The sequence below is a fragment of the Peromyscus californicus genome, unplaced genomic scaffold (genome assembly GCF_007827085.1).
Source record: "Peromyscus californicus insignis strain IS unplaced genomic scaffold, ASM782708v3 Scaffold_14__1_contigs__length_90479793_seg_2, whole genome shotgun sequence".
NCBI classification, from domain to species: Eukaryota; Metazoa; Chordata; class Mammalia; order Rodentia; family Cricetidae; genus Peromyscus; species Peromyscus californicus.
This window is the reverse complement of record NW_026294436.1, coordinates 46,490,437-46,515,244: the sequence shown is the minus strand read 5'-3', so window position 1 is coordinate 46,515,244 and position 24,808 is coordinate 46,490,437. Positions and strand designations below refer to the sequence as shown.

The 24,808-nt window shown below is 40.6% G+C and overlaps 2 protein-coding genes across 3 annotated transcripts in view; one reads left to right on the top strand and one right to left on the bottom strand.

Annotated features, from left to right (window-relative positions):
• Positions 1-2,882: 2,882 nt before the first annotated feature.
• Positions 2,883-18,711, bottom strand: Cenpl (centromere protein L). Of its 2 annotated transcripts, XM_052737366.1 has the most exons (6): positions 18,146-18,711; positions 17,089-17,320; positions 15,763-15,936; positions 13,505-13,756; positions 5,560-6,102; positions 2,883-3,219 (listed from the first exon to the last, which is right to left on the bottom strand). In XM_052737366.1, exons 2-6 carry the CDS (start codon positions 17,104-17,106, stop codon positions 3,148-3,150), a joined length of 1,059 nt encoding a protein of 352 aa, XP_052593326.1. In that variant the 5' UTR covers positions 17,107-17,320; positions 18,146-18,711; the 3' UTR covers positions 2,883-3,147. The 2 variants fall into 2 exon arrangements, with proteins under 2 accessions (XP_052593326.1, XP_052593327.1); XM_052737367.1 differs by lacking the exon at positions 17,089-17,320 and having other exon boundaries at positions 18,146-18,710.
• Positions 18,712-18,867: 156 nt separating this feature from the next.
• Positions 18,868-24,808, top strand: part of Dars2 (aspartyl-tRNA synthetase 2, mitochondrial) — a 30,169-nt gene continuing 24,228 nt past the window's right edge. The window contains exons 1-4 of the mRNA XM_052737364.1: positions 18,868-19,525; positions 20,751-20,850; positions 23,786-23,852; positions 24,232-24,333. Of these exons, the coding sequence (XP_052593324.1) occupies positions 19,402-19,525; positions 20,751-20,850; positions 23,786-23,852; positions 24,232-24,333 (393 nt within the window). The 5' untranslated portion in view covers positions 18,868-19,401. The remainder of the gene's footprint in view (positions 19,526-20,750; positions 20,851-23,785; positions 23,853-24,231; positions 24,334-24,808) is intronic.

Sequence of the window (24,808 nt, the reverse complement as noted above, 5' to 3'; positions counted from 1 at the left end):
AAGACTGTTGCAGAATATTTACACTGTGAAGATGTGCCTTTGCAAAGGCACCTTCTGATTGGTTTAATAAAGACCTAAATGGTCAATAGTTAGGCAGGAAGAGGTTAGGTGGGACTTCTGGACAGAGAGAGAGAAAGAAACTGGGAGGAGGAATCTAGGTGCGCTGTTTCACACATCCAACTCAGAGCAAGGTGGATATGCCATATTAAAAAGAGGTAACTGAGCCAAACAATAGAATGTAGATTAATAGAAACAGGTTAATTAAGTTATAAGAGCTAGTTAGAAAAAAGCCTAAGCTAAGGCCACGCTTTCATAATTAATAATAAGTCTCCAGATCATTATTTGTGTGACAAAAGAGCCTGCTGCACAAGACTTACCTGTCCCCACTAGTCCCTTTCTCTATACCTAACCTCTGTGGTTCTATGGATTATAGCTTAGTTCTCGTTGACTTAAGAGTTAATAGCTACATATAAAAGAATACATATTATATTTGTTTTTATGAGTCTGGGTTACCTCACTCAGGATGATTTTTTTTTCTAGGTCCATCTATTGGCCTGCAAATTTCATGTTGTCATTTTTTTAACAGTTGAGTAATACTCCATTATGTAAATGTCCCACATTTTCTTTATCCATTCTTTTGTTAAGGGACATCTAAGTTGCTTCCAATTTCTGGCTATTATGAATAGAATAGCAATAAACATGGCTGAGCAAGTGTCCTTGCAGTATGATTGTGCATCCTTTGGGTATATGCCCAAGAGTGGAGTAGCTGGGTCTTGAGGAAGATCAAGTCCCATCTTCCTGAGGAACTGCCACAGTGACTTCCATAGTGGCTGTACAAGTTTGTACTCCCACCAGAAATGGAGGAGTGTTTAGCTTACTTCATATCCACAGCATGAACTGTCACTTCTGTAATTGATCTTAGTCATTCTGACAGGTAAAAGATTTCATAATTTCAAAGTCGTTTTGATTTGCATTTCGCTGATGGCTACAGATGTTGAACATTTCTTTAAGTGTTTCTCAGCCATTTGAGTTCCCGCTTCTGAGATTTCTCTATTTAGATCTTTCCCCACTTTTTAAATGAGTTTTCTTGATATCTAGTCTTTTGAGTTCTTTATATATTTGGGATGTTAGCCCTCTATCAGATGAGTAGTTGGTAGAAATCTTTTCCCATTCTGTAGCCTGCTGCTTTGTCCAAATGATGGTGTTGTTTGCTGTGCAGAAGCTTTTCAGTTTCATGAGGTCCCACTTCTTGTTGATCTTAGTACCTGTGTCTATCAGTGTTCTGTTCAGAATGTCTTCTCCAGTGCCAATGCATTCAAGGCTATCCCCACTTTCCTCTTCTTTCAGGTTCAGTGTGTCTGGTTTTATGTCAAGGTCTTTGATCCATTTGGAGTTTTGTGCAGGATGATAATTATAGATCTATTTGTGTTCTTCTACATGCAGCCATCCAGTTTGACCAGCACCATTTGTTGAAGATGCTGTCTTTTTTCCAGTGTGTATTTCTGGCTTCTTTATCAAAATCAGGTGTCCATAGGTGTGGGGATTTATGTCTGGGTCCCCAGTTCAATTCCATTAATCAATGTCTGTTTTGGGGCCAATACCATGCTGTTATTATTACTATACAGTACAACTTGAAATTGGGGATGGTGATGCCTCCAGCAGTTTTTTTATTATTCCGATTGTTTTAGCTATCCCAGGCTTTTTGTGTTCCCATATTTTCTTAGTTAGGGTTTCTATTGCTGTGAAGAGAAACCATGACCATGGCAATTCTCATAAAGGAAAATATTTAATTGGGGCTGGCTTACAGTTTCAGAGGTTTAGTCCATTATTGTCATGGTGGGAAGCATGGTGGCATACAGGTTGACATGGTGTTGGAGAGGTAGCTGAGAGTTCTACATATTGATTCACAGGCAGGAGGAGAAGTGCCACACTGGCCAGGCATGAGCTTCTGAGACCTCAAAGGCCGCCCCCCACCCACCCACCCAGTGACACACTTCCTCTAACAAAGCCACATCTAATCCAACAAGGTCACACTTCCTAATAGTACCACTCCCTATGGACTTATGGGGGCCATTTTTACTCAAACCACCCACATATGAAGCTGAAAATTGTTCTTCTAGGGCCCGTAAAGAATTGTGTTGAATTTTTGATGGAAATTGCATTGAATCTGTAGATTGCTTTTGGGAAGATAGCCATTTTTACTATGTTAATCCTATCAATACACGAGCATGGAAGATCTTTCCATCTTCTGATATCTTCTTCAACTTCTTTTTTGAAGACTTGAAGTTTTTGTCATACAGGTCTTTCACTTGCTCAGTTAGAGTTACCCCAGGATATTTTATACTATTTGAGGCTATTGTAAAAGGTGTTGTTTCTTACCATACAATACACAGCCACCACTCTCTCCTAAGAATCAGAGGGCAACAGAACCAAGGAACAAGACATCCACCCAACAAAGACAAGAACAGGTATCAGCATCTCAAATTATAATCTTCCCAAACCCAGATGCCTAGATATCATCATAAAAACATAATCACTAACAGCCAGGACAATATGTCTCCACTAAAGCCCAGCAACCCTACCACAGTAGGTCCTGAGAACTGCAACATAGCTGATATACAAGACTTTTTAAAGACCTTAAAATAGCCCTTATGAATATGATAGAGGTCCTTAAAGAGGAAATGAATAAATTCCTTAAAGAAATCTATGAAAACATAAATAGTGAAAGGAAATCAATAAAACAGTTCAAGGTCTAAAAGTGGAAATAGAATCAATAATAATATAAAAACTGAGGGAAATCTGGAAATGAAAAATTGAGAAATTTAAACAGAAACCTCAGAGGCAAGCCTCACCATCAGAATAAATAACCTAAATCAGAAACACCAGATTTTAGTTATGTTTATTTGACTAAGTTAGATGCTTTTATATTAACAACTCATCATCTTCTATGGCATTACACACGACATGACCACAGTGATACGAGCACATGAACATGGCTCACCCCTACCACCGCTGTGTTCTAGATCCACCTGGAAAACTCCAAAGGCACCCTGAGAAAACACGTGCTACATTTCTTCCACTGCCCCACTGGGAAGAGCAACTCAGAAAATAATTGAAAGGGTTTATAGGTGCAGTCCATACGAGAAGTCACTCAATTTGAAAAATTGCCAGTTCTGTCATATATGCCAACACACCAATAAGATATTTATGACAGAGAATCTGTAAAAGAAAAAAAAGAAAAGATTTTAAAATTAAGATAGTATTATGATGACAAAGCAATTTGATCTTGGGGGTTTTTGTTTATTTTTGTCATGGTTTTTATTTTACTTATTTATTTTTAATTATGTAGTTATGTGTGTAGGTATACGCACATGAATCCAAGTGCCAGAAGAGACCAGAGGCATCTGATCTTTTGGAGCTAGAGTTACAGATAGTTGTGAACTGCCTGGTGTGGCTGCTGGGAACCCAACTCAGATCCTCTGCAAGAGCAATGCAGTTCTCAACCAGCTGAGCTTGGTTAAAACCAATTTTAAAAGGCCAGAAGAGGGTGTTGGCTCCTCTGGAATGAAATTACAGGTGGTTGTGACCTCCTCAGTATGAGTACTAGGAGATGGACTCTTGGGCTCTCTACCAGAATAGTATATGCTTTCAACCTCCTCAGTATGAGTACTAGGAGATAGACTCTCGGGCTCTCTACCCAAACAGTACATGCTTTCAATCATTAAGCCATCTCTCCAGTCCTTGCTTCAGTTTTCTAAGACAGGGTCTGAAGTACCCATGCTGGCTTTGAATTCCCTATGTTGCCAAGGATGACCTTGAACCACTGATCCACCTGCCTCTACCTCCCAAGCACTAGTATTACAAGCATGTGTCACTATATTAAGTTGCTTTTGTTTTTAATCCTTAGCTCTTCTCATCAAAATTATTTTTCAGCCTATTATTTCATTTTGACCTTTCAGTTTGAAAATGTGAGTTATATAGTACTCATGGAACATAAGACATAAAAGTTCAAATATTTTTGAACCTTTTCCTTTTATAAAAAAATTATTGATTTTGTGTCTTTATAGATGTACGTGCATGGCACAGCACACACGTGGAAGTCAGAAGGATTGAGAATTCAACATCATCTCCAGCTACATAATGAATTCAAGGCTAGCCTGAGCTACATGAAAGCCTTCCTCAAAACAAAACAAATCTCATAGAAGAAAACAGTGGTCACCAACAGCTAAGGAGAGATAGAGAGGGTTTACATAATGGGTAACAAAATACAACCAGGTAGGAGGAATTAGTTCTAGTGCTTTTACAGCACAGTTGGGTGACTACAGTCTACAATTTATTAACATTTCAAAGTAACTAGATAATACAAAGACAGAGATGGAATTGCTAATTACTATAACTCAACTCTTCTTATGCCATACTATGCCTGTAATTATGTACAAATAGGACAGAAAGAGTGTATGTAGCTCAGTGGCTGAGGACTTGCCTGACTGTACAAGGCACTATGTTCATTTCCTACCACACACACACAAAAGGAAAAATACACAGAAAAATTTAAAAGTAGAAAGAAAAAGTAGAATTAAACTCTGTTAAGAGTCTTAACAATGACAAAATAATAGGAAGCATTCACTGGATGTATATAGGGACATGTATTGGTGAAATTATTAAGGTTACCCACTACAGACATGTATTTAAATATGCCTTAAGGAGGCTGGGGAGATGGCTTAGTGGCTAAGAGCACTGGCTGCTCTTCCAGAGGACCCAGATTCAATTCTCAGCACCCACATGACAGCTCACACCAAACTCTGGTTTCAGTGGATCCAAAGGTTTCTTCTTCTGGCCTCCAAGGGCACTGGGCATAGCACAAATGTACAGATACACATGCAGGCAAAAACACCCACACACATAAATTAAAAAATTAAAAAAAAAAAAGGGGGGCTGGAGAGATGGCTCAGAGGTTAAGAGCACCGACTGCTCTTCCAGAGGTCCTGAGATCAATTCCCAGCACCCACATGGTGGCTCACAACCATCTGTAATGAGATCTGGTGCCCTCTTCTGGTCTGCAGGCAGATATGCAGGCAGAACACTGTATACATAATAAATAAATAAATAAATCTTAAAAAAAAAATAAAAAAAAATATATATATATATATAGTTTCTTTATAGAACATAAAAACAATGTCTCTGTAAATTTCTTTCTAATGGCAATAAAAAGCCTAGAAAACAAAGATGACATTCTGTTGCTGGCTGTAATTTTATTCCACACATAAAAATGCTGTTATTTTAACAGTTATTTCAAAATTTGTCCATTTTGAAAATTTCAGTTGCTTGAGGGTAATTCATATTACTCAGCTCTACACTACGCAATACATAGTGCTGTTGCACTTAAGGCCGGCTCTAGGTGGCTAGAGACATTGGTGGGTCATTTATAAAGCATAAAATAAGTCTCTCTAGTATCTTGAACTACTATGCATTCAAGTGTGTTTCTCCAGGTAAAATATAATCACCACACATTTGGAAACCCTGACAAGAAAAAGTTTAATTAGATGTGTTTAAACTAACCTTCAGTTTTCCATCAGTGTGTGCTGAAGCTACAGACGTAGAGACACGAACCAATCTTGTGGCTGATAAGTGAATTTTGAAATGCCTATGGAAGTGTGAGTAAAGGCAGTCCATAAATAAGTCAACCTCCTCCTGGGTAACCTCCCCAGGTGTTTTGTGGACACTGTCCCATAAAGCTTTTGCGTCCTCTGGATGAATTGCATAAGAAATATCCAAGCTTTGAGGGCTACAGGGCACAGACCAAAACAATTCTGTAGTAGCCACATAGTGGTCCATTTTGCATGCAGTCCACATGGCAGCCATCCAGGAAAGATTAAACGCACTGATTGCTAAAGGACTGAAGCAACAGTCAAAGGTCTTCTGAAACCAGCCTCCGATTAGAGAGGTATTGGACTCTGCTCCGTTTGCAAGGAATAAGGGTAGACAGGTGAAGTCTTCGGACACAGTCTCCAGAAGACTCTCTCCAAAGACACAGCAGAACCAACCAGTCCACAACACTTTCCCTTCTCTGTGCTCACGTGATGACTGGGAATTGGAGAGAATCTACAAGGGAAAGCAAAACAAGTCCATTACATTCAAAGGACCATTTACTCTAAATTTCATCTTCTCAAAACTAGTGAGTATATTAAAAATAAGGCCAAGCATGGTGACACATGTTCATAATTCCAGGCTGACTCAGGAAGACAAGGAGTTCAAGGCCAGCCTTGGCTACATAGCAAGTTTGAGGTTAGCCTGGTCTCTATGGGATACTGTCTCAAATAATAGGATAGATAGATAGATAGATAGATAGATAGATAGATAGATAGATAGATAGATAATAGGATGGATGGAAGGAAGGAAAAATAGATGAGAGAGAGAGAGAGAGAGAGAGAGAGAGAGAGAGAGAGAGAGAGAGAGCGAGCAATAGTAACAGAACTCTTGTGAGGTTAACCAACCACTTTCCAATTAGATCTGAGGCCTACCTACTCCACAGGAAGGAATTCATGTCCGGGACTATAAACATAGGCTCTAGTAGGCAAGGTACTGCTGTTTTATTGCTAAGTGGGCATAAAGTCCCTATTAAATTGTCTTCTAAAAATATTTATGTTGTGCTCATAGACGAATAAATACTGTTGTCATCTTTGGTCGGGGGAGTTTCTGTTTGCTGTGGGCCACAGTTCCCACAGAGGCTTACAACCGGCCAGTGCTGAGAGTAAGTGGAGGTTCAACAGACCCCCATCACTCCGAACACTTAGGGAGAGCATGCATGGAAGGGTGGAGCCGAGGATGAAGCGGAAGGATATGGAACGCTGTCCTCTGCCTTGACCTGGCGATTGCACTCTTGACTTCTCAGCAGCTGTGATTACCTGCCGAAGAGTGGGTTCCTAAGCATCCTGACTTGAAAGAGGGAAGAAACTCCAAAGCCCCACCCATCCCTGAGGATATACAGGCAGTTAATGATCTTCTTTAGTGGAAAAGCCACTGGCAAGTTGCCTATGTGCCTGTAACTAAGCCCTCACCCATGTTCCTGTCAACAGCCCTAACTAAACTCATTGGGTCACCAAAAACCAAGACAGGAAAGTAGAAGGGGAAGCAGTTGAGAAGAGGAGGGAGATCAGCAGGAAGGAGGGACACAAGGGACAATGATCAAAATGATCATATACATGTATGAAACCCATTATTATAAGTAATTTATATATGCTAATAGAAACACATTTTAAAAAAGAGCACAAAACAAAAACCCAAAATCAATCCAGTGCTGGGTTACATGTGTGAGCTACCATGTCCAGCTTCTTTTATTTATTTATTTATTTATTTATTTATTTATTTATTTATTTATTTATTTATTTATTTATTTTCCAGAGCTGAGGACTGAACCCAGGGCCTTGCGCTTGCTAGGCAAGCACTTTACCACTGAGCTAAATCCCCAACCCCGCTTCTTTTTTTTAAATACTGTCTCTCTCTTTTAATATCTGTAATCAAGTATGTATAAAAACTGATTCTTAATAAACTCCAACTTTGCTTCATTAAAAAAACAAAATTAGCCAGGTGGTGATGGCACACGCCTTTAATGCCAGCACTCGGGAGGCAGAGGCAGGTGGATCTTGTGAGTTCAAGGCCAGCCTGGACTACAGAGTGAGTTCCAGGAAAGGCGCAAGGCTACAAAGAGAAACTCTGTCTCAAAAAACCAAAAAAAAAAAAAAAAATTAAAGTGATAACAATAGCTGATAAAAAAAAAAAAAACACAATGAGTAACTTCTCTAATTATTAGAGCTTATCAAAATATTGACTTTTGGCTAATATTTTTCTATACTAGAAATAGAGCATATGGCAAGACCTTGCCAAAAACCAAATTAGGAAATTCTTATATGGTACACTCAAGTACAATACCTTGGGGAAGGAAAAAAAAATCTCAACTTTAGAAAGGACTACAGAAGAGCTCCACGTCCAACAGCTTACATTTGCCATTAGAGCCGGGCGGTGGTGGCGCACGCCTTTAATCCCAGCACTCAGAGGCAGAGCCAGGTGGATCTTTGTGAGTTCGAGGCCAACCTGGGCTACAGAGTGAGTTCCAGGAAAGGCTCCAAAGCTACACAGAGAAACCCTGTCTTGAAAAACCACAAAAAAAAAAAAAAAAAAAAAAAAAAAATTCCCATTAGAGAGGAACATTTCCCACAACAACCCTTTCCATCAACTTAAAATGTTCTTCCATATGCTACATACAGTTCCCATCCACTGCATCACTTTCTTCACTATGGGCATGTAAGACAAATAAAATCTAATCTCTCTTCTACAGGAAAAGCCCCTCAGACACCTGCTGGTCCATAACACATACACTGTCAAGTTCAAGGTCTCCAGTGTCTTCAATCCATTCGTCCTAGGACATACACTCACAAGTTCTCTTGCACTCTTACACTCTGACCTTCTTACGCATAGGAGTCATCCAAAAGTGAACATATTTACTTCAGAAAAGTTTAATTACAAAGCCCTAAGAATCAAACTCAGTGGCAAAGTACATAGTGTATACAAGGCTCTAGATTAGAAAAACAAAAACAAAAAACTCTGATTAGATCATCATCTTTGACCTAGGTTGTACTATTAGTATAATCTAAAATTACAGACCTCTAGTTTTTAGTTGACAGCTTTATATAAAAAATGTCCAGGGCTGAAGAGAAGGCTCAGCAGTGAAGAGCACTTGTTGCTCTTGCAGAGGACCGTGTTCGATTCCCAGCACCCACATGATGGTTTACAACCATCCATAATTCCAGTTCCAGGTGATCTGATGTCCTCTTCTGACCTCCAAGGGCACCAAGCACACATGTGGTCAGACATATACAGGCAAAACACACATAAAATAAAATTAATAAATCTAATTTAAAAAAATTTAAAGGCCCAATACATTCATCTTTGCCATTATATGTAAAATGTAAATCTTCTCTCCACCTAGATTAAGGCAGTAAACTTACTTCTACCAAAATTTAAAGCTCTTTCAATTTGGTCCACTGTGCCAATCTGTTCAAGATAGTTTAAAATCCTAATTACTTTCCCATGACTAACCCCTCAAATTTCCCATTGTGAATTACATAGCAAACATTCCTTCAAAACATTCATAATAGTTTTTGTTAAAGTACTGACCAGGGCAACATTTAAATTTTTGCCCCATCATAGTTTTTGTTTTTCAAGACAGGGTTTCATTGTAGAATATTTGTTTAATGATGCAAAGATGTGTTGCATTCTTTTATGTTGCATTTGTTTAACTCTGTAAAGCTGTGTTACTGTGCCTACCTAAAACAACTGATTGGTCTTGCTGAACGTCCAATAGCTAGGCAAGAGAGATGCAGGCAGGGCTGGCAGGCACAGAGAATAAATGAGGAGAGAGAGAAGAGAGAGGAGCAAGAAAAGGAGGAGAGAAGGATGCCAGGGGTCAGCCACCCAGCCACACAACCAGTCATTAAGTAAGAAAGAAAGAGAGGTATATAGAATAGAGAAAGGTAAAAGCCCAGAGGCAAAGGTAGATGGGATAATTTAAGAATAGCTGGCTAGAAACAAGTCAAGCTAAGGCTGGGCATTAATAAGTAAGACTAAGTCTCCGTGTATTTATTTGGGAGTTGGGCGGCGGGCTCCCAAAAATTAAAAAAAAAGAAAAAAAAAAAAAACCCTACTATAGGGTTTTTCTGTGTAGCCCTGGTTGTCCTGGAACTCACTCTGTAGACCAGGCTAGCCTCAAACTCAGAGATCCACCTACCCCTGCCTTTGGATTCCTAGGATTAAAGGTGTGTGTCACCACCATCTGACACCATCATATTTCTTAATAAAGGATCACTTAAACAGTTTCTTTTATCATATCTCCTTATTCAAGAGATTATGAAGGATTTAAACATTTCCAAGACCAAATATACTATATATATCATACTTTCATGACTTAAGAGTCCTGTAAGTTTATCAAGAAATGAGATTTTGAAACCTGTTGCTTTCCAAAGTGGCTGCAAAAATTTTTTGCAATGCATGAGGATTCCAAGTTCTCCACACCTTCAATCACATTTATTATTAATGTTTTGTTTTGCTTTGTTTTGTTTTTGAGACGGGCTGTCCTAGAAATCACTACGTAGACCAGGCTGGCCTCAAACTCAGAGACCTACTGCTTGCCTCTGTCTCTCAAATGCTGGGACTAAAGGCATGCGGCACCATGCCCAGCTGTACTATTTTGCTTTTAATTTATGGTCTGTGGTAATGATCATGCTAGTGAAAGGCTTTGATTTGCACTATGGAAAAGATGATCTTTTCATGTAATCACTGGAAGTTTGTGAGGATGACTTTGTGATGTCCCTTGTAAGCTAAATTCAGCAAAACAAATGGAGATTTGAAAATCCTTAGACTAATGCTCTGCTTAAAATTTTGTTTTTAATTGTGTTTAATTGTATTTCTCTTCTAACTCCTTGAGCTGCACACTGCCTTGGGTAATCATCCCTGGCTTGTAACATCTTCATTACACTTTAGCTTCTTTTTTTTTTTTTTAAATTCTCTTGGTAGTCTTTCAGGTATTTGGGGTCAGAATCATTTGGAACTTGCCTAATAACTGGAAGAATCCTCATGCTATATGGTATTACCATCACTGGAGCTAACAGTGAAGCAGCCATGTCCACCAAACTGAGCATCCCTCTACAGCCCTATCCTGTAGGAAGTGGACTTTTCCTTAAAAAGTCAAATAGCACCAGGTACGGTGGTGTACATTATAATCCCAGCATCTGAGAAGTGGAGGCAGAAGGATCAAGGTCACCTCAGCATGGCTTAAACTACTGTGAGTCCAAGGCCACCCGAGGCCACATGAGATCCTATCTCAAAAAATAAACAAAAGAGCAGGTGAGGGAGGCCAGATATTAAATATTTTTACTTTTGCAGGATATATGGTCTGTCACAACTAACTACACTTGAAGTCTCCAGTTAGAGCCCAAAGGTGGCCATAGACAATACAGAAGCAAATGAAATGGGCTATGTTCCAAGAAAAAAAATTATTCACCAAAACAAGAAATAAGTTGGGCATGGTGGCATACACCTCTAATCCTAGTACTTAGGAGACTGAGGCAGGATTGTCCCAAGTCTGAGTATTAGGTCACCCAGGGCTATAAAGCAAGACTATCTTTTGGGAAAAAGAGAGAAAAAGCCAGTCTACACATTAGTTTGCTAACCTTTAATTTATACAAATGAATCTAATCTTTTTTCTACAGCTTGAGAATTTAATTTCCTTTTTCAAAGATAAAGATTAGTTCATTTGAGTTGGGTACAGTCACACAAATTTTTAATACCAGAAATTGGAAGGCAGAGGCAGTCGGATCTCTGTGAGTTACAGGCCAGCCAGTGCTACACAGGAAGAGCCTATGTCAAGAAAAGGAGAAAAGTTGTATGTGTGTTGTGTGTGTGGAGCTGGGGGCGGGGGGAACACACACTTTTAATTCCAAGCTCAAGAGGTAGAGGTAGGAGGATCTCTGTGAGTTCAAGGACCTTCTGGTCAACATAGCAAGTTCTAGGTCAGCCATCCAGGACTACACAATGAGACCCTGTCTCAAAACACCAAAGCTAATCTCTTGACTAATAAAAGACAGGCTTGTTGCTTTTATGCACAACTAACAGGAAGAGATATTAGCATTGCATTTCTGAGAGTCACATGGCACCACGTACCATATGGAATGATATAATGCACACAATTTTACTAAAATTTTGCTTCTAGGAGCTAAAACTTAAATTAAAAAAAAAAATCAATGAATTATAGTGTGCTGGTTAGTTTTTAGTCACCTTGACACAGCTACAGTCATCTGGGAAGAAGGAACATCAACTGAGGCATTTCTACTCCAGCATGGCCTCGTAGACAAGTCTCTGGGACATTTTCTTGATTAATGATGGATATGGGAGGGCCCAGCTCACTGTGGGCAGTGCCACCCTGGACAGGTGGGCCTGGATTGTGTAAGAAAGCAAATTGAAAAGGCCATGGGGAGAATGCCAGTAAATGGTGTTCCTTCTGGTCTCTGCTTGAGTTCCTGCCTTGGCTTTCCTCATGAACTGCAAGCCAATTTATAAACTCTTTCCTCCCCAAGTTGCTTTTGGTCAGTGTTTTATCACAGAAAATAATTAGAAGCAGGGTGGCACAACCTTTAATCCCAGCACTCCAAAGGCAGAGGCAGGCAGATCTCTGTGAGTTTGAAGCCAGCCTGATCTACAGAGTAAGTTCCAGGATAAACAGGACTATACAGAGAAACCCTGTCTCGAAAGAAAAAAAAAAAAAAGGAAAGAAAGAATAGAACTAGAACATTCATCTGTATCTACAAAAATGTAGAATTCCTATTTATGAGTAATTAGCTATAACACTGATTAGCCAAAACACAAAGTATGGACAGTGAGATCCCAATTTTAAGACTGTGCTGATTCAGATAAACAAATAGATGTATACCAAAATGTTAAATTGTGATTTTTAAAAATTATTATTGTGTGTATGTGAGTGCATGATTTGAGGGTATGTGTGCCAGAGTGGAGTGTAAGGGCAGAGGACACCTTTGTGGAATCGGGTTGTTCCTTCTACTACCAGCCTTGCCCATGTGCCTAGACTTGCTGAGCCATCTTGCCAGCATAAGTTTCTTTGTTTGGTTTTTGTTTTTGTTTTCTTTTTGAGACAGGGTTTCTCTGTGTAGTTTTAGTGCCTGTCCTGGATCTCGCTCTGTAGACCAGGCTGGCCTTGAACTCACAGAGATCCGCCTGGCTCTGCCTCCCAAGTGCTGGGATTAAAGGCGTGTGCCACCACCCGGCTTGCCAGCACAAGTTTCTTAAACTTCTTTTATACCTCTGTGTGCTTTCTAAAGTCAACATCATATTCCACTCACAAAAAAAATTTCCTACACATGTAGGAAACAAGTTAAGTTAGCCATCTCTAATTATTATAATATAAACTAAGATAAAAAACCACAAGCTTTGGGTCAGAAAGATGGCTTAGCAAATTAAGACACCTGAGTTTGATCCCCAGGATCCTACATATTAGAGAGAACCAATTCCAGTGAAAGTTCTCCAAATTCCACAAACATACTGTGGTACACAATCACATACATATATACATAGAATTAAATAAACAATAAAATAAACAAATACATAAATGTAATCAAAAAACTTTTTAAAATTTTTATTATTATTATTTTTTAATTTCACGTGCATTGGTGTTTTGCCTGCATATATGTCTGTGTGAGCATGTTAGATCCTATGGAAGTGGAATTACAGACAGTTGTGAGCTGCCATGTAGGTGCTGGGAATTGAACCTGGGTCCTCTGGAAGAACAGCCAGTATTCTTAATTGAGCCATCTCTCCAGCACCGCCCGCCCCCCAAAAAGACATGCAACAAGAAAATACTATAATTTCCATTCCAAACCAACAAAACATTGATTTTCCCCCCCTCTCTGAAGCAAGTGCTACGTACATACTACTATACCTGCACAAGAAATGCTTCAGGGTCCCTTTGTGTTCCTTTCACTCCAAGTAGAGTGGAAAAAATCACTTTGATGTTGAAGTCTTCTCCCACTTCCACAGCAAGTCCTTTCTGCTTTTCAGCAGCAATAAATGCACTTAGAAGTCTAGAATATTCTTTGAGATTAGTATAGGAGAATTTATACAAGGGAGTTAAACTATATACAGTCCATTGTTTGTGGAGAAGAAATGCAACCTTCTGAGGATCAATTTCTTCCTAAAACAAAAAAACCAAGATAAATGATTTAAAAAGTAAAAACATGAATAAAAATTTAATAATAGCAATTTATATATTTAATAAAAATTTGGTACATGATCCTGAGGTTAATCCTAAGATTAACCTCAAATGGAGCTTGCAGGACTTTATAGGTCATTAAATGGTCCTCTGCCTTTGCCTCCCTTCCTGTGTGGAAAACTGTTCCCCTGGATGTTCATACAAGAAAGCTCTCCATTTCACTCAGATCTGTCCTTAGTTATTATCTAAGAGGCCACTCTAAAGTAAACGTATCACTCCAAATCTGTCACTATCTCCTGACCCTTTTATTTTTCTTCATAGCACTGACTACGATCTGACATTTGATATATGTGTGTGCATGTGTGTTTTAGTGTGTGTGTGTGTGTGGTCACGGAAGCAGGAAAGGGACTATGAGAGGGAAGGAAGAGCTCATATGGGTAGAGATAATAAGACAGTACCCAGAAAGGAAAACTATTTGGGGGGAACAACAGGGTCAGACGGGGAAGAAGATGAAGAATAACCAAGTATAATATATATATATATAATATATATATATATATATAATATATATATGAGCATGCCACAGGGAATCAGTCATTTTGTATGCTCACTTAAAAGATTAATTTAAAAAACAAATGGGAGCCAGGCATAGTGGTATACGACTGTAACTCCAGCTCTTCTGGGGCAGACAGAAAGATCACCCACAAGTTCAGGGCCAAATTGGCCCAGTCTACACAGTGAGTTCTAAGCTAACAGGCTTGTATAGCAACATTCTGTCTCAAAGAAACAAAAACAAAAGTAAACAAACAGAAAACATACAAACAAACAAAAACCCCACAAGGGTATAAAAGTACTGACAGTCTAACAGCTCCTAACTTCCTCCTGAGGAACTTCTAAAGCCCACATTTTCTGACATTGCCTCACAGCTCTAGCTGTCTTTTAGAACAAAAGAGTATGTGTGTGGGTGTGTGTGATTTGAGAACAATGTTTGTCATAGTAACAGCATTCATTGAAACAGCTACATACTTTTTCTTACGAAATGAATGGGAAAATTGTAAAAATAAGAAGCACTAAACTAGACATTTCCATCTTTATATAAAATATGTCGAAGGGGTTGGAGAAATGGCAGAGGACCTGGGTGTTCTCAGCATCCACTTGATGGTTCACAATCATAAGTCACTCCAGTTCTAGGGAGTCCAATGCCCTCTTCTGACTTCCTCAGGCACACATGTGGTACATATACATACATGCAGGCAAAATACTACACACTAGGAAGTCATGTAGGTGCACGTATGTAATATCAGCTGGCAGGGGAAGGAAGGAAGGAAGGAAGGAAGGAAGAAAGAAAGGGAGGGAGGGAGAGATGGAGAGAGGGAGGGAGGGAGGATAAAGTCTCTCAGGCTGAGGATGTAGTTCAGCAGTAGAACTAAGCTGAACATACGCAAGGCTCTGCATTAAACCTCCAGTAGCCCCACCCCCCAACGCCCGAAAAGCTTTCTGTCTAAGAACTATTATTTTCAGTACCAGCACTAGCAATTCTTCTTCAAGAAACGTCATAAGAGACAAAACTTGACTCCTATCCCAAAAAGCACTACACATACACCATGGACAAGAGGAGAAAGCTACATTGAAGGTACCAAAGAACCAAAGGTACAATAGAACTTATGGAAAATGCTAGACAAGAATACAAATTTCAATCATTGAGAAACATCATACAAATATAAAGATGAACATTCCAGTCAAACAAGGGAAAGTATGAGTCTATATCCTTCAAAAATGCCAATGTCACAGAAGAAAAACAGTGAGGAAGTGAAATGGAGTAATGGAGATTAGGAGGAACAAAACACAGTGTGGTTAAAGTGTGAAATTGTTTTCTTAACTACTCCTCATTTATCTATTAGCTGAGAGGTTAAATTGTTATGTAAATTGATGCATTCTTATTCATATATTTTCAATCACTGACTATCCCAAAGGCAAACAAGTCATACCTGTAACTGTGAACATTGGGGAACCTTCCTTCGAGGTGGACTGGGAAAAAACGAACTCTGCCTCCTGACCGATTCCAGTCGTTTCTGCAAAGGGGTGGCACCTACAAAGTAATCTTTCAGATTTGAGGGACCTCGTCTAGGAGTTGGCCCTCGTGAGTCATAAGGATCCATGGTCTGCAATAAGAAAAAAAAAAACAACTCTAGAATTCTAAGCACTAAAGTTAACTCATGCACACTGCTCTACAGGTACTTCTTACTCTCTCTCCTTCCCACTCCCTCCCTTTGCCACAGCATCCTCTTATTTCCTGTCTTAGTCACTGTTCTAGTGCTGTGAAGAGAAATGCCAAAACAAGAACTTTATAGTATGAGCTCTAGAATAAGTCAAACAATGTTTTTGATGTTGCCAACAAACTATACATGTTGCCAAGCAGACTTGCAAGACCACCATGAATGATGGGCAAAACAGGGGCTTCCTGATGACCCTAAAGAGCTGCTTCTAATCTGCCTTGCCAATTTCAAAAAGTTAGGGAAGACAGGAAGTGAGTTTGTGTGAGCACACACAAGACAGAACATTCAAGACAAGTGGCATGGTGGGTGGATGGCTCTCTCCCAGGGTCCTTGGAGGTTGGAAAACTCTATCAGGGGAGCCAAGGCCAGTCCTAAGAGGAAAGGCAGCTACCTCACAGTATGCCCCCCTTTCCTGAAGGAGGCTGCAAAGCAACAGAATGTCCAGGCACGACTGGCCCCAGATGACCAACAAAAAAGAAAACCATGTTCCCAAGCAGGAGCACGGCTCAACCCTGTGGGCTTTGCCACTTAACACCCTCAGCAGCCAGAAAGAGGTGAACTTCCTGGTCAAAAAACTGGAGGGTAGCCGGGCAGTGGTGGCGCACGCCTTTAATCCCAGCACTCGGGAGGCAGAGACAGGCGGATCTCTGTGAGTTCGAGGCCAGCCTGGGCTACCAAGTGAGTTCCAGGAGAGGCGCAAAGCTACACAGAGAAACCCTGTCTCGAAAAACCAAAAAAAAAAAAAAAAAAAAAAAAAAACTGGAGGGTATCTCCACAGACACAACCCCACACCAGCAGCCTGTAGCCAAAACTTGACCTGCAGACGAAATGCCTCAACTGATGCCTTCCAAACCTGCCTTAGTAAGGGATTTCCTTTCCTACCAACCCTCCCTCAGCCAGAAAAGCGACAAAACTGAGCCAGACAGGATTTGGAGTAAAGACAGTGCAATTGTCAATGGATTTGTTGATCGACAATTGGGACTAGAGTGGTTCCTGTGATGACGATGGTCTGGAAAGCATGATGACCCTCACACATACCTCCGGGGGCATGGCCATTTCCTCCTCCACAGGAGTGGTGTACCACAGAGGAGGGTGGTGGCAACATTCTCCAGGGAGGGTAAATCACCTGGAAGAGCCAGTTGTCTATATTAGGGGAATAGTAATCTGGTGCCATCGATTCCTCCTCCATTGGCTTTGGGACCTTAGCTTTGTCTGGATTCTCCAAACTCCAGGGCTGGTCAGATGGCTCAGCCAGTAAAGGAACCTGCAGCTAAGCCAGATAACCTAAGTTCAATTCCTGAAACTCATACAGTAGGAAAGAACTGACTTCTGCAAGATGTCCTCTGACCACCATACCCATAGAACACACATGTACTATGTTTAAAAAATAAAATTAAAAACATCATAGATAGGGATGCAACATTTAAATAGGCATTTTTCATTTTCCCATAGGCATTAAGTATTTCCATGATGTGAGCCTTCCAGTGTGCACTTTAGTGCGTTCAGACTACAGAATTGTTCTTTGAAGTATGTTATTTGGTACAATAATTGCTAAGCATTCATTATTTTCCAGATTTGTTTGTAATCACTTAACAAATATCACGCCTTTAACAAATATTCTCCTTTTGTTGGGGGGGGGTGTTTTGTTTATAAAGAGTGACTGTGTAGCTCAGGTTGGCCTAGAACTCACAGCAATTCTCTTGCTTCAGCCTCCCTTGTGCTGGGACACATCTAGTACTCCTCAAATGACCCATTATGTAAGCCACTACGTTGCCAGTTGACAGAGGGGAAAGGGTCCGAAATAGTTCCCAAGTTTTACTCTTCCAGCAGCTTTTTAGTATCCACAGAACAACACTGCTTGCCGAATCCTCTTGTACTCAGTTCATAACACACAACTAAAACTCAGTTACTTCTCATGAAAAAAGGGGCAATATTGCCACAACAGTCAACCGGCTGCCCCAACACCAACGCTCATCTGAACGTTAACTCCAGTGTGTGTCCATCTAAACACACAAAAGCATTGGACAGACAGTGACCTCACAACACAGCTCAAGGCAGTACATAGTCAGTGCAGGACCCACCCAAAACATCTTACCAAAAATATGTCGTAACGATGCTGTCATCCATTCCGGATGCACGAATCATTCTTCAAGTCTGGCTCCAAGACTACGTCGAGAAGATATTTTTGGTTTTTTCGTTTTTTGGGGATTTTTTGTTTTGTTTTGTTTTTTTAGGAAAAAAAGAAAGCGGCCAAAGGCCAAAATGACTGTTAAGAGAGAACCGAAGCAATCCCTGGTGAGTTCAGAAGAGACATCAAGGCCAGCGAGGGAACCCTGGGCCCCTCAGACGCGGGCAACACTGCGACTTCACCGTGGGAGAGACAGTTCCGCTTCCCTAGAGGCCCGGCTCTGCGACCCTCACTCCTCCGGAGCTGGCGTCTGCCCACGAAAGACAAGGTGTCCCCGAAGCCCCTTCTCGGAAGCTCTGCTGTGATCAAAAGTAGAGCTAAAAACTCCCTTCGCAAAGGCGCAACTCCGCGCACTCCACGCCCTCCGGTTTAAAATCATTTCCCGACTCGCTCTGCGGCCGACGCAGACAGCCTCTTCTGTGGCCCGCCGATTTCACGTAAATGAGCAACCGACGTCGCCATTTTAACTGAGGGCAGAGCTTTTATCAGTCCCGTCAAATTCCCGATTGCGCCGCATTGCTCTTCCGTTTTACAACCGATGCGAAGCTTTCTCTCAAATTTCCGCCCACAATAAACATGGCGGAGGCGCCCTCGCTCTGATTGGCCGAATACCTTACGTCAGTTTGGCGCTCGCAGGGCGTGAGAGGGACTGGCTTCGGAATGTGATCTGTGTCGGGATTCGAACCTCCGAGCAGCTGGGATTTGTTCGCTTTCAAAAATTCAATATGGGCCGCCAAGTTCAGGAGATTTGAAACACGAGGTTGAACCTCCTTCTGCTTATGCCCTGGTCACCTTGGAGAAAACGTGGGACTAAAGGAAGGACGCGCGCCTGGTGACCGGCCTCCCCGGGTCTGGACTGGGCTGGGTCGCGCTCGCCCGCGGTTTGAGATCTTTTGGTGTCTTGGGGCTGCAGCCTTGTTTAATTAAAGCGGGGACTGATGCACTGAAGGTTTTGCCCTGTCCGCTCACCCAAGGGCCCTAGAGACCGACTTTGCGGATTAATCTGTATTGTACTTGAACGTTCTGCGGTGGCGGGTCTGGATGCATTTGAGTGGGAACTGGAATTGTAAGGGTTCCCAGGTATTCTGGAAACCGAGTTTTGAGCACCACCACACCCGCAGCGTGGGATTCGTGATTGTCTCTGGCGAACCTGGGACTTCAACATGTATCTTGGTTCTTGGTTAAGTCGTCTGTGCAAGGGTTTATCCAGACCCATCGGAAAGACCACCCAGCCAATCTGGGGTTCTCTCTCCAGAAGTCTGGCGTTGAGTTCACAAAGAATTCCAGGTGAAAGCAGCGACGAGCTCCCGCCTGTTTCTGATACCTTGTTTCCCCAGTCTTAACTGCATTTTTATAGTAGGTCATTCATTCTCTTCATTACTTATAATCAAGATTTTTTTTCTTTAGTTAAAAAAAATAATAATAGCCGCCCATAGGACAGTCTCTGTTTAGTTAGTACTATTAATATAAAAACTAAAAAATAATAATTAAATAAAATCTTTTTCACACTTTTAATAATTTATTGTTGTACAAATGATTGTTATAAACTAGATTTGTACTATAGCTGAATAGTAACTGCACTGCCAAACAGATAATTTCTAAGATCATATTTCACTTGGCAAAGAAACATGTAATATTTAAAATTGGCCGGGCGGTGGTGGCACACACTTTTAATCCCAGCACTCGGGGGGCAGAGCCAGGCGGATCTCTGTGAGTTCGAGGCCAGCCTGGACTACCAAGTGAGTTCCAGGAAAGGCGCAAAGCTACACAGAGAAACCCTGTCTCGAAAAACCAAAAAAAAAAAAAAAAAAAAAATTTAAAATTGTACAACTGCAATTTTAGGTTCATGCAAGTGCTAGGTCATGTAAAAAGTTTAGATTTCAGGCCGGGCGGTGGTGGCGCACGCCTTTAATCCCAGCACTCGGGAGGCAGAGCCAGGCGGATCTCTGTGAGTTCGAGGCCAGCCTGGACTACCAAGTGAGTCCCAGGAAAGGCGCAAAGCTGCACAGAGAAACCCTGTCTCGAAAAACCAAAAAAAAAAAAAAAAAGTTTAGATTTCTAAACAGAATGCAGAATTTTACTTTGGGATAGTAATTCACTTGGGCTTTGACACATTTGCATGTAAACGCAAGAGAGAAACTGTATGATCTAGCCTATTTATAAACCTCATCAGGCTTATCAAGATGGTTCAGTGGGTTGAGGCGCTTACTGCCAAGCCTGGAAACCAGAATTCATTCCCGGACCCATATTGTAGTTGGAAGAAGAGAACAGAATCCAACAACTTGTCTTCTGACCTCCCCAGGTGCACCATGACACATGGGCTCCCACTTGTATGGTACACACACACACACACACACACACACACAAATGTAATTTAAAAATTTTATTAACTTCACCCATTGACCTGAAACACCTAATATACCATGAATGGAGGATATTTTAAACAAACTACAAATATTTTTACTATTGCCATTTAAACTTTTTTTAATTATTTTTTTTTCTTTTTTCAAAGAATTTAGTAGCTTTGTTGCTCGGACCAACACATGTGGAGAATTGCGTTCTTCCCACTTAGGCCAAGAAGTCACTCTGTGTGGATGGATTCAATACCGAAGGTAAACTGAGGCAAATGGTTTAGGAATACATGAAGGTTGTATTCCCAAGCAATTCCAACCGTTACTAATTTTTATCCAGTCAGAGAATTGTATCACTGCGTTTTCCATTCTGTTTTGTTTTGAAAAATTCTAATAGTGTCACTCTCAGTAAGGGTGTCGTGACCAAACCTGGTCCACCAGTGGACTGAAATAATCTTGAGTTACTGTTGAAAAGTTTTTATAACCAGCAACTGGGAATAGACCAGAAGCCTGTAAGCCAGCTGAGAAACAGCAATACTGGGGGAGAAAGCTTGCTTTATTCAGAATTTCAGTAGAGAAAAAGCTTAAAAACATGAGCAGTGATTCCTGAGGCTCAAAACCCATTTGTTGTTTTTGTTGTTCATCTCTGTGTTCCAAAACATATTAGCACATTAACTCATATTGAAGAAGTCCAAACTGTGGATAGATATTTGCCACTTAAAAAAATTTACCTTGGCTCTTAGAGTCTTCAGCATGCTCAACACTGTGCTGAGTGACAGGTAGACTCTTACAGTTTTTCCATAGTAACATTCTTGGCACATTTCTTTTTAAGCTGTTCATTCCCTTGATGTCTGAAATATCACTCTTGTAGAGTCACGTGTATGTGGACAAAGGAATACCCCTGTGCTTTCCAAAAGGCCTAAAGAACATACATCAGCTGTCTTTCCCTTTGTGTGTGCTTTTTAATGAATTACTGGAAGATGGCTGTTCCATTGCTTCCCCTTTTGAGATTTTATTTATTTATTTTTATGTGTGCGGGTATTTTGCATGTATGTATGTCTGGATACCATGCACATGCCTGGTGCTCACAGAGGGCAGAAAAGGTTGTTTAATTCCATGAAACTAGAGTTACAGACAGTTGTGAACTGCCATCTGAGTGCTGGGAACCAAACCTGGGTCCTCTGGAAGAGCAAGAAGCACTCTTAACCTCTGAGCCATCTCTCAAGCCTGTTGCCCCTTATTAATAAACTACTTAAAATAAAGGAAAAATTTAAGTTTTGCTTTCTGAAATAATAAAAACTTACCCTTAGAATTTATTCCATTTTCATGATTACAGATATTATAGAAAAGAATAGACGAACAAAAATAAAGTAAGTGATATGCTGGTTAATGTAGCTTACTAACTTGGGTTGAAGGCAGGCAACATAAACTCGTTGTACTTTAGACTTCCTCCATAGGTCCTCCACGTCCTTCTGAACAACAGTGTGAGCTCTAGAATAGTGTTCAGTGTTCTTGAAGCTTTCACATCTTAATCCAGCACCTCTCTAAAGGGGAAGGTGGCTGGTAAAAGCTGCCTTCCCCTTTACTCTTTCAGGCCACCAGCAATCTTGTTTTTTGTTGTGGTGGTTTTATTTTGAGACAGGGTCTTACTATATACAGCTTGCTGGCCTGGAACTCACTATGTAGACCAGGCTGGGCTGGAATCCACATAAATCCACCTTCCTCTGCTACCTGAGTGCTGGGATTAAAGACATGCAGCACCATATCTGGTTACTAGCAATTTAACTGTTATTATGTAGAAATAAAACCATACTCCTAAGTTAACTAAAACTGATTGTGCCCAGATTCGTTCTTGGAACATTAGCTCTCTCAGAGAAAAGACTTCATAGCCAACTGCTTTCAAGAACAGTGGCCATAATAGCTCAGTATACCTGATGCCCTTTGCAGCAAAAATGAAGAAGTCAGGCTGCCCTAACCATCATATGAGTATATCATTTGCACACAGGGTATAGTTAAAGCTGATTCCAGACCATGTATTACAACCATAATCCCAAGACCTATTTCATTTTAGCACATTGAGTTCCTGTAAGATACTAGCACAAATGAGAAAGATAGTTCCTCGTCTTCTTCAAGTAAGAAGAAAGGCATCAGGAAGAAATAAAACTCTTCTCCAGAACCCATCAAGTCTCATGACTATCTTCATAGCCGTAGTTGATGAAATCCATAGTCCTCGATTTCCTTATATGAGAAATCCATTTTCAGTGTGGTAGGCAAGCTCAGGAAATGTTTTCCGGGGCCAGAGAGATGGCTCAGGAGTTAAGGGTGAAGTCTGCTCTTGCAGAGGACCCATAGTTGTTTGCCAGCATTTACGTCGGACTCACGACTGCCTGTAAGTCCAGCTGCAGGGGATTGATGCCACTGGCCTGCCAGGTACCTGCATCCACGTGCACAGACACATAATGAAATGAAGATGAATCTTTAAAAAGATAGTTTGCAGGCTTTTCTTTGTGTGATTCCCAACTTCTAGTTCAGTAGAAACCTTTTCTTTCTCAGCATACTCCTGATAGTCCTTTAAGAGCCTGGTACACAGGTCTGAGAGTCTCTGTTACAAATTTCGCTGCAAACGAGTGATTTCATGCTTCTCTGGCACTTCAAAAGAGATGCTGGCAGCAACCACATTCGAAAACTTTTAAGTCTAGGCAGGCAGGCAGTGGTGGTGCACACCTTTAATCCCAGCGCTGGGGAGGCTGAGGCAGACAGATCTCTGAGTTTGAGGCATGAATTCCAGGCCACCCACAGCTAAACATTGAGACCTTGTCTCAAAAAAAGAAAGAAAAATTTAAACCTTCTTTGTCACTAATAAGCCACATATATCAAATTAGTAGCTATATGAATAATTAATAATAATTCAAATTGAAAAAACAATTTGGTCAGGTATGGCAGTACATGCCTATAATCTCAGCTAGTTAGGAAGCTGAGGCAGGAAAATGTCAAGTTCATGGACAGGCTGGGCAACAAGGCCTGACCCTTCCTAAAAAAGAAAAAAAAGTCATAAGATGGTTGCATGAATAAAGCTTATGAAAGTGCACAATTATAAAAATGGAGAAATTACATGGAATTTTTATTACTGGTTTTGTCTTTAAATTTTGAGCTGAGGTACTTTATCCTAAAATATTCTTTCTTTTTCATTATCCAGGCAAAACACCTTCTTAGTCCTAAGAGATTGCCATGGTCTTGTTCAAATTATCATTCCCCAGGATGAGGTAATGAAAGGTTTCCTACTATTATCTAAAAGCTTCTTTGATAGGATGTAGTGTGAGCTAAGTAGTTTGATCAGCATGTTTAAAGTATTAATTTCAGGAGTTAATTGTTAATAAATATACAACATTAAGATATGATAAACTGTGGGAATAAAGAGAGGCCCTGTCAGAGGAAAGGAGGAGGGAGGGTTCTCGGTGGTCTGTGTTATATGTAGCCAAAGTAGCAGTGGGATTTACCAAATCTTGTAATAGCATCATTGAGACAGCTCCAGTATTACAGCAAGTAAGCTGTGAGTATCATTTTTCTGAGCTAGAGGCTTACTGAAGAGTTTTGTAAGTTCATTTATTCTTAGAACTGACTCGCCTCCCCCGTATTTTGCAGTCGGCTGCGTCTGTGAAGAAGCTTTTATGTGAAGCCCCTGTGGAATCTGTGCTGAAAGTATCGGGGACGGTTATCTCCCGGCCTCCAGGACAAGAGAATCCAGTTAGTAGTTTAGGAAATAGAAAAGTTTGTCTTTGTGCATTCTCAGTGTCTGCGTATACATAGCGCCCCTTGTGGACACTTAGCGCTAAAGTTCCTAAGTTCCACAAGTGAACTGACAGGTGTCAGCACACCCATATAAGTGTGCACAAAGAGACATGTCGACCATGGCAAATACATAATGATTTTTGTATAATGATTAATATAATGATACATATTTGCTGATCTTAGGAGCCACAGATATAAATAAGAATGTAAAAATTATATTTTTGGTTGTGAGCCTAGCCTTTAACGGCTGAGCCATCTCTCCAGCATGCCTTTAATCCCAGCACTCGGGAGGCAGAGGCAGGAGGATCTGTGAGTTCGAGGCCAACCTGGGCTACAGAGTGAGTTCCAGGAAAGGCGCAAAACTACACAGAGAAACCCTGTCTTGAAAAACCAAAAAAAAAAAAAAAAAAAATGTAAAAATTATAATCTA

What these genes read in the sequence shown, in the direction of transcription:
- Cenpl (XM_052737366.1), bottom strand. An exon ending in CCCAATGTTCACAGTTACAG is followed by an intron (nt 13,757 to 15,762) that starts GTATGACTTGTT and finishes TTTTTGTTTTAG; the next exon opens with GAAGAAATTGATCCTCAGAA. An exon ending in ACACTGATGGAAAACTGAAG is followed by an intron (nt 3,220 to 5,559) that starts GTTAGTTTAAAC and finishes TTTCTTTTACAG; the next exon opens with ATTCTCTGTCATAAATATCT.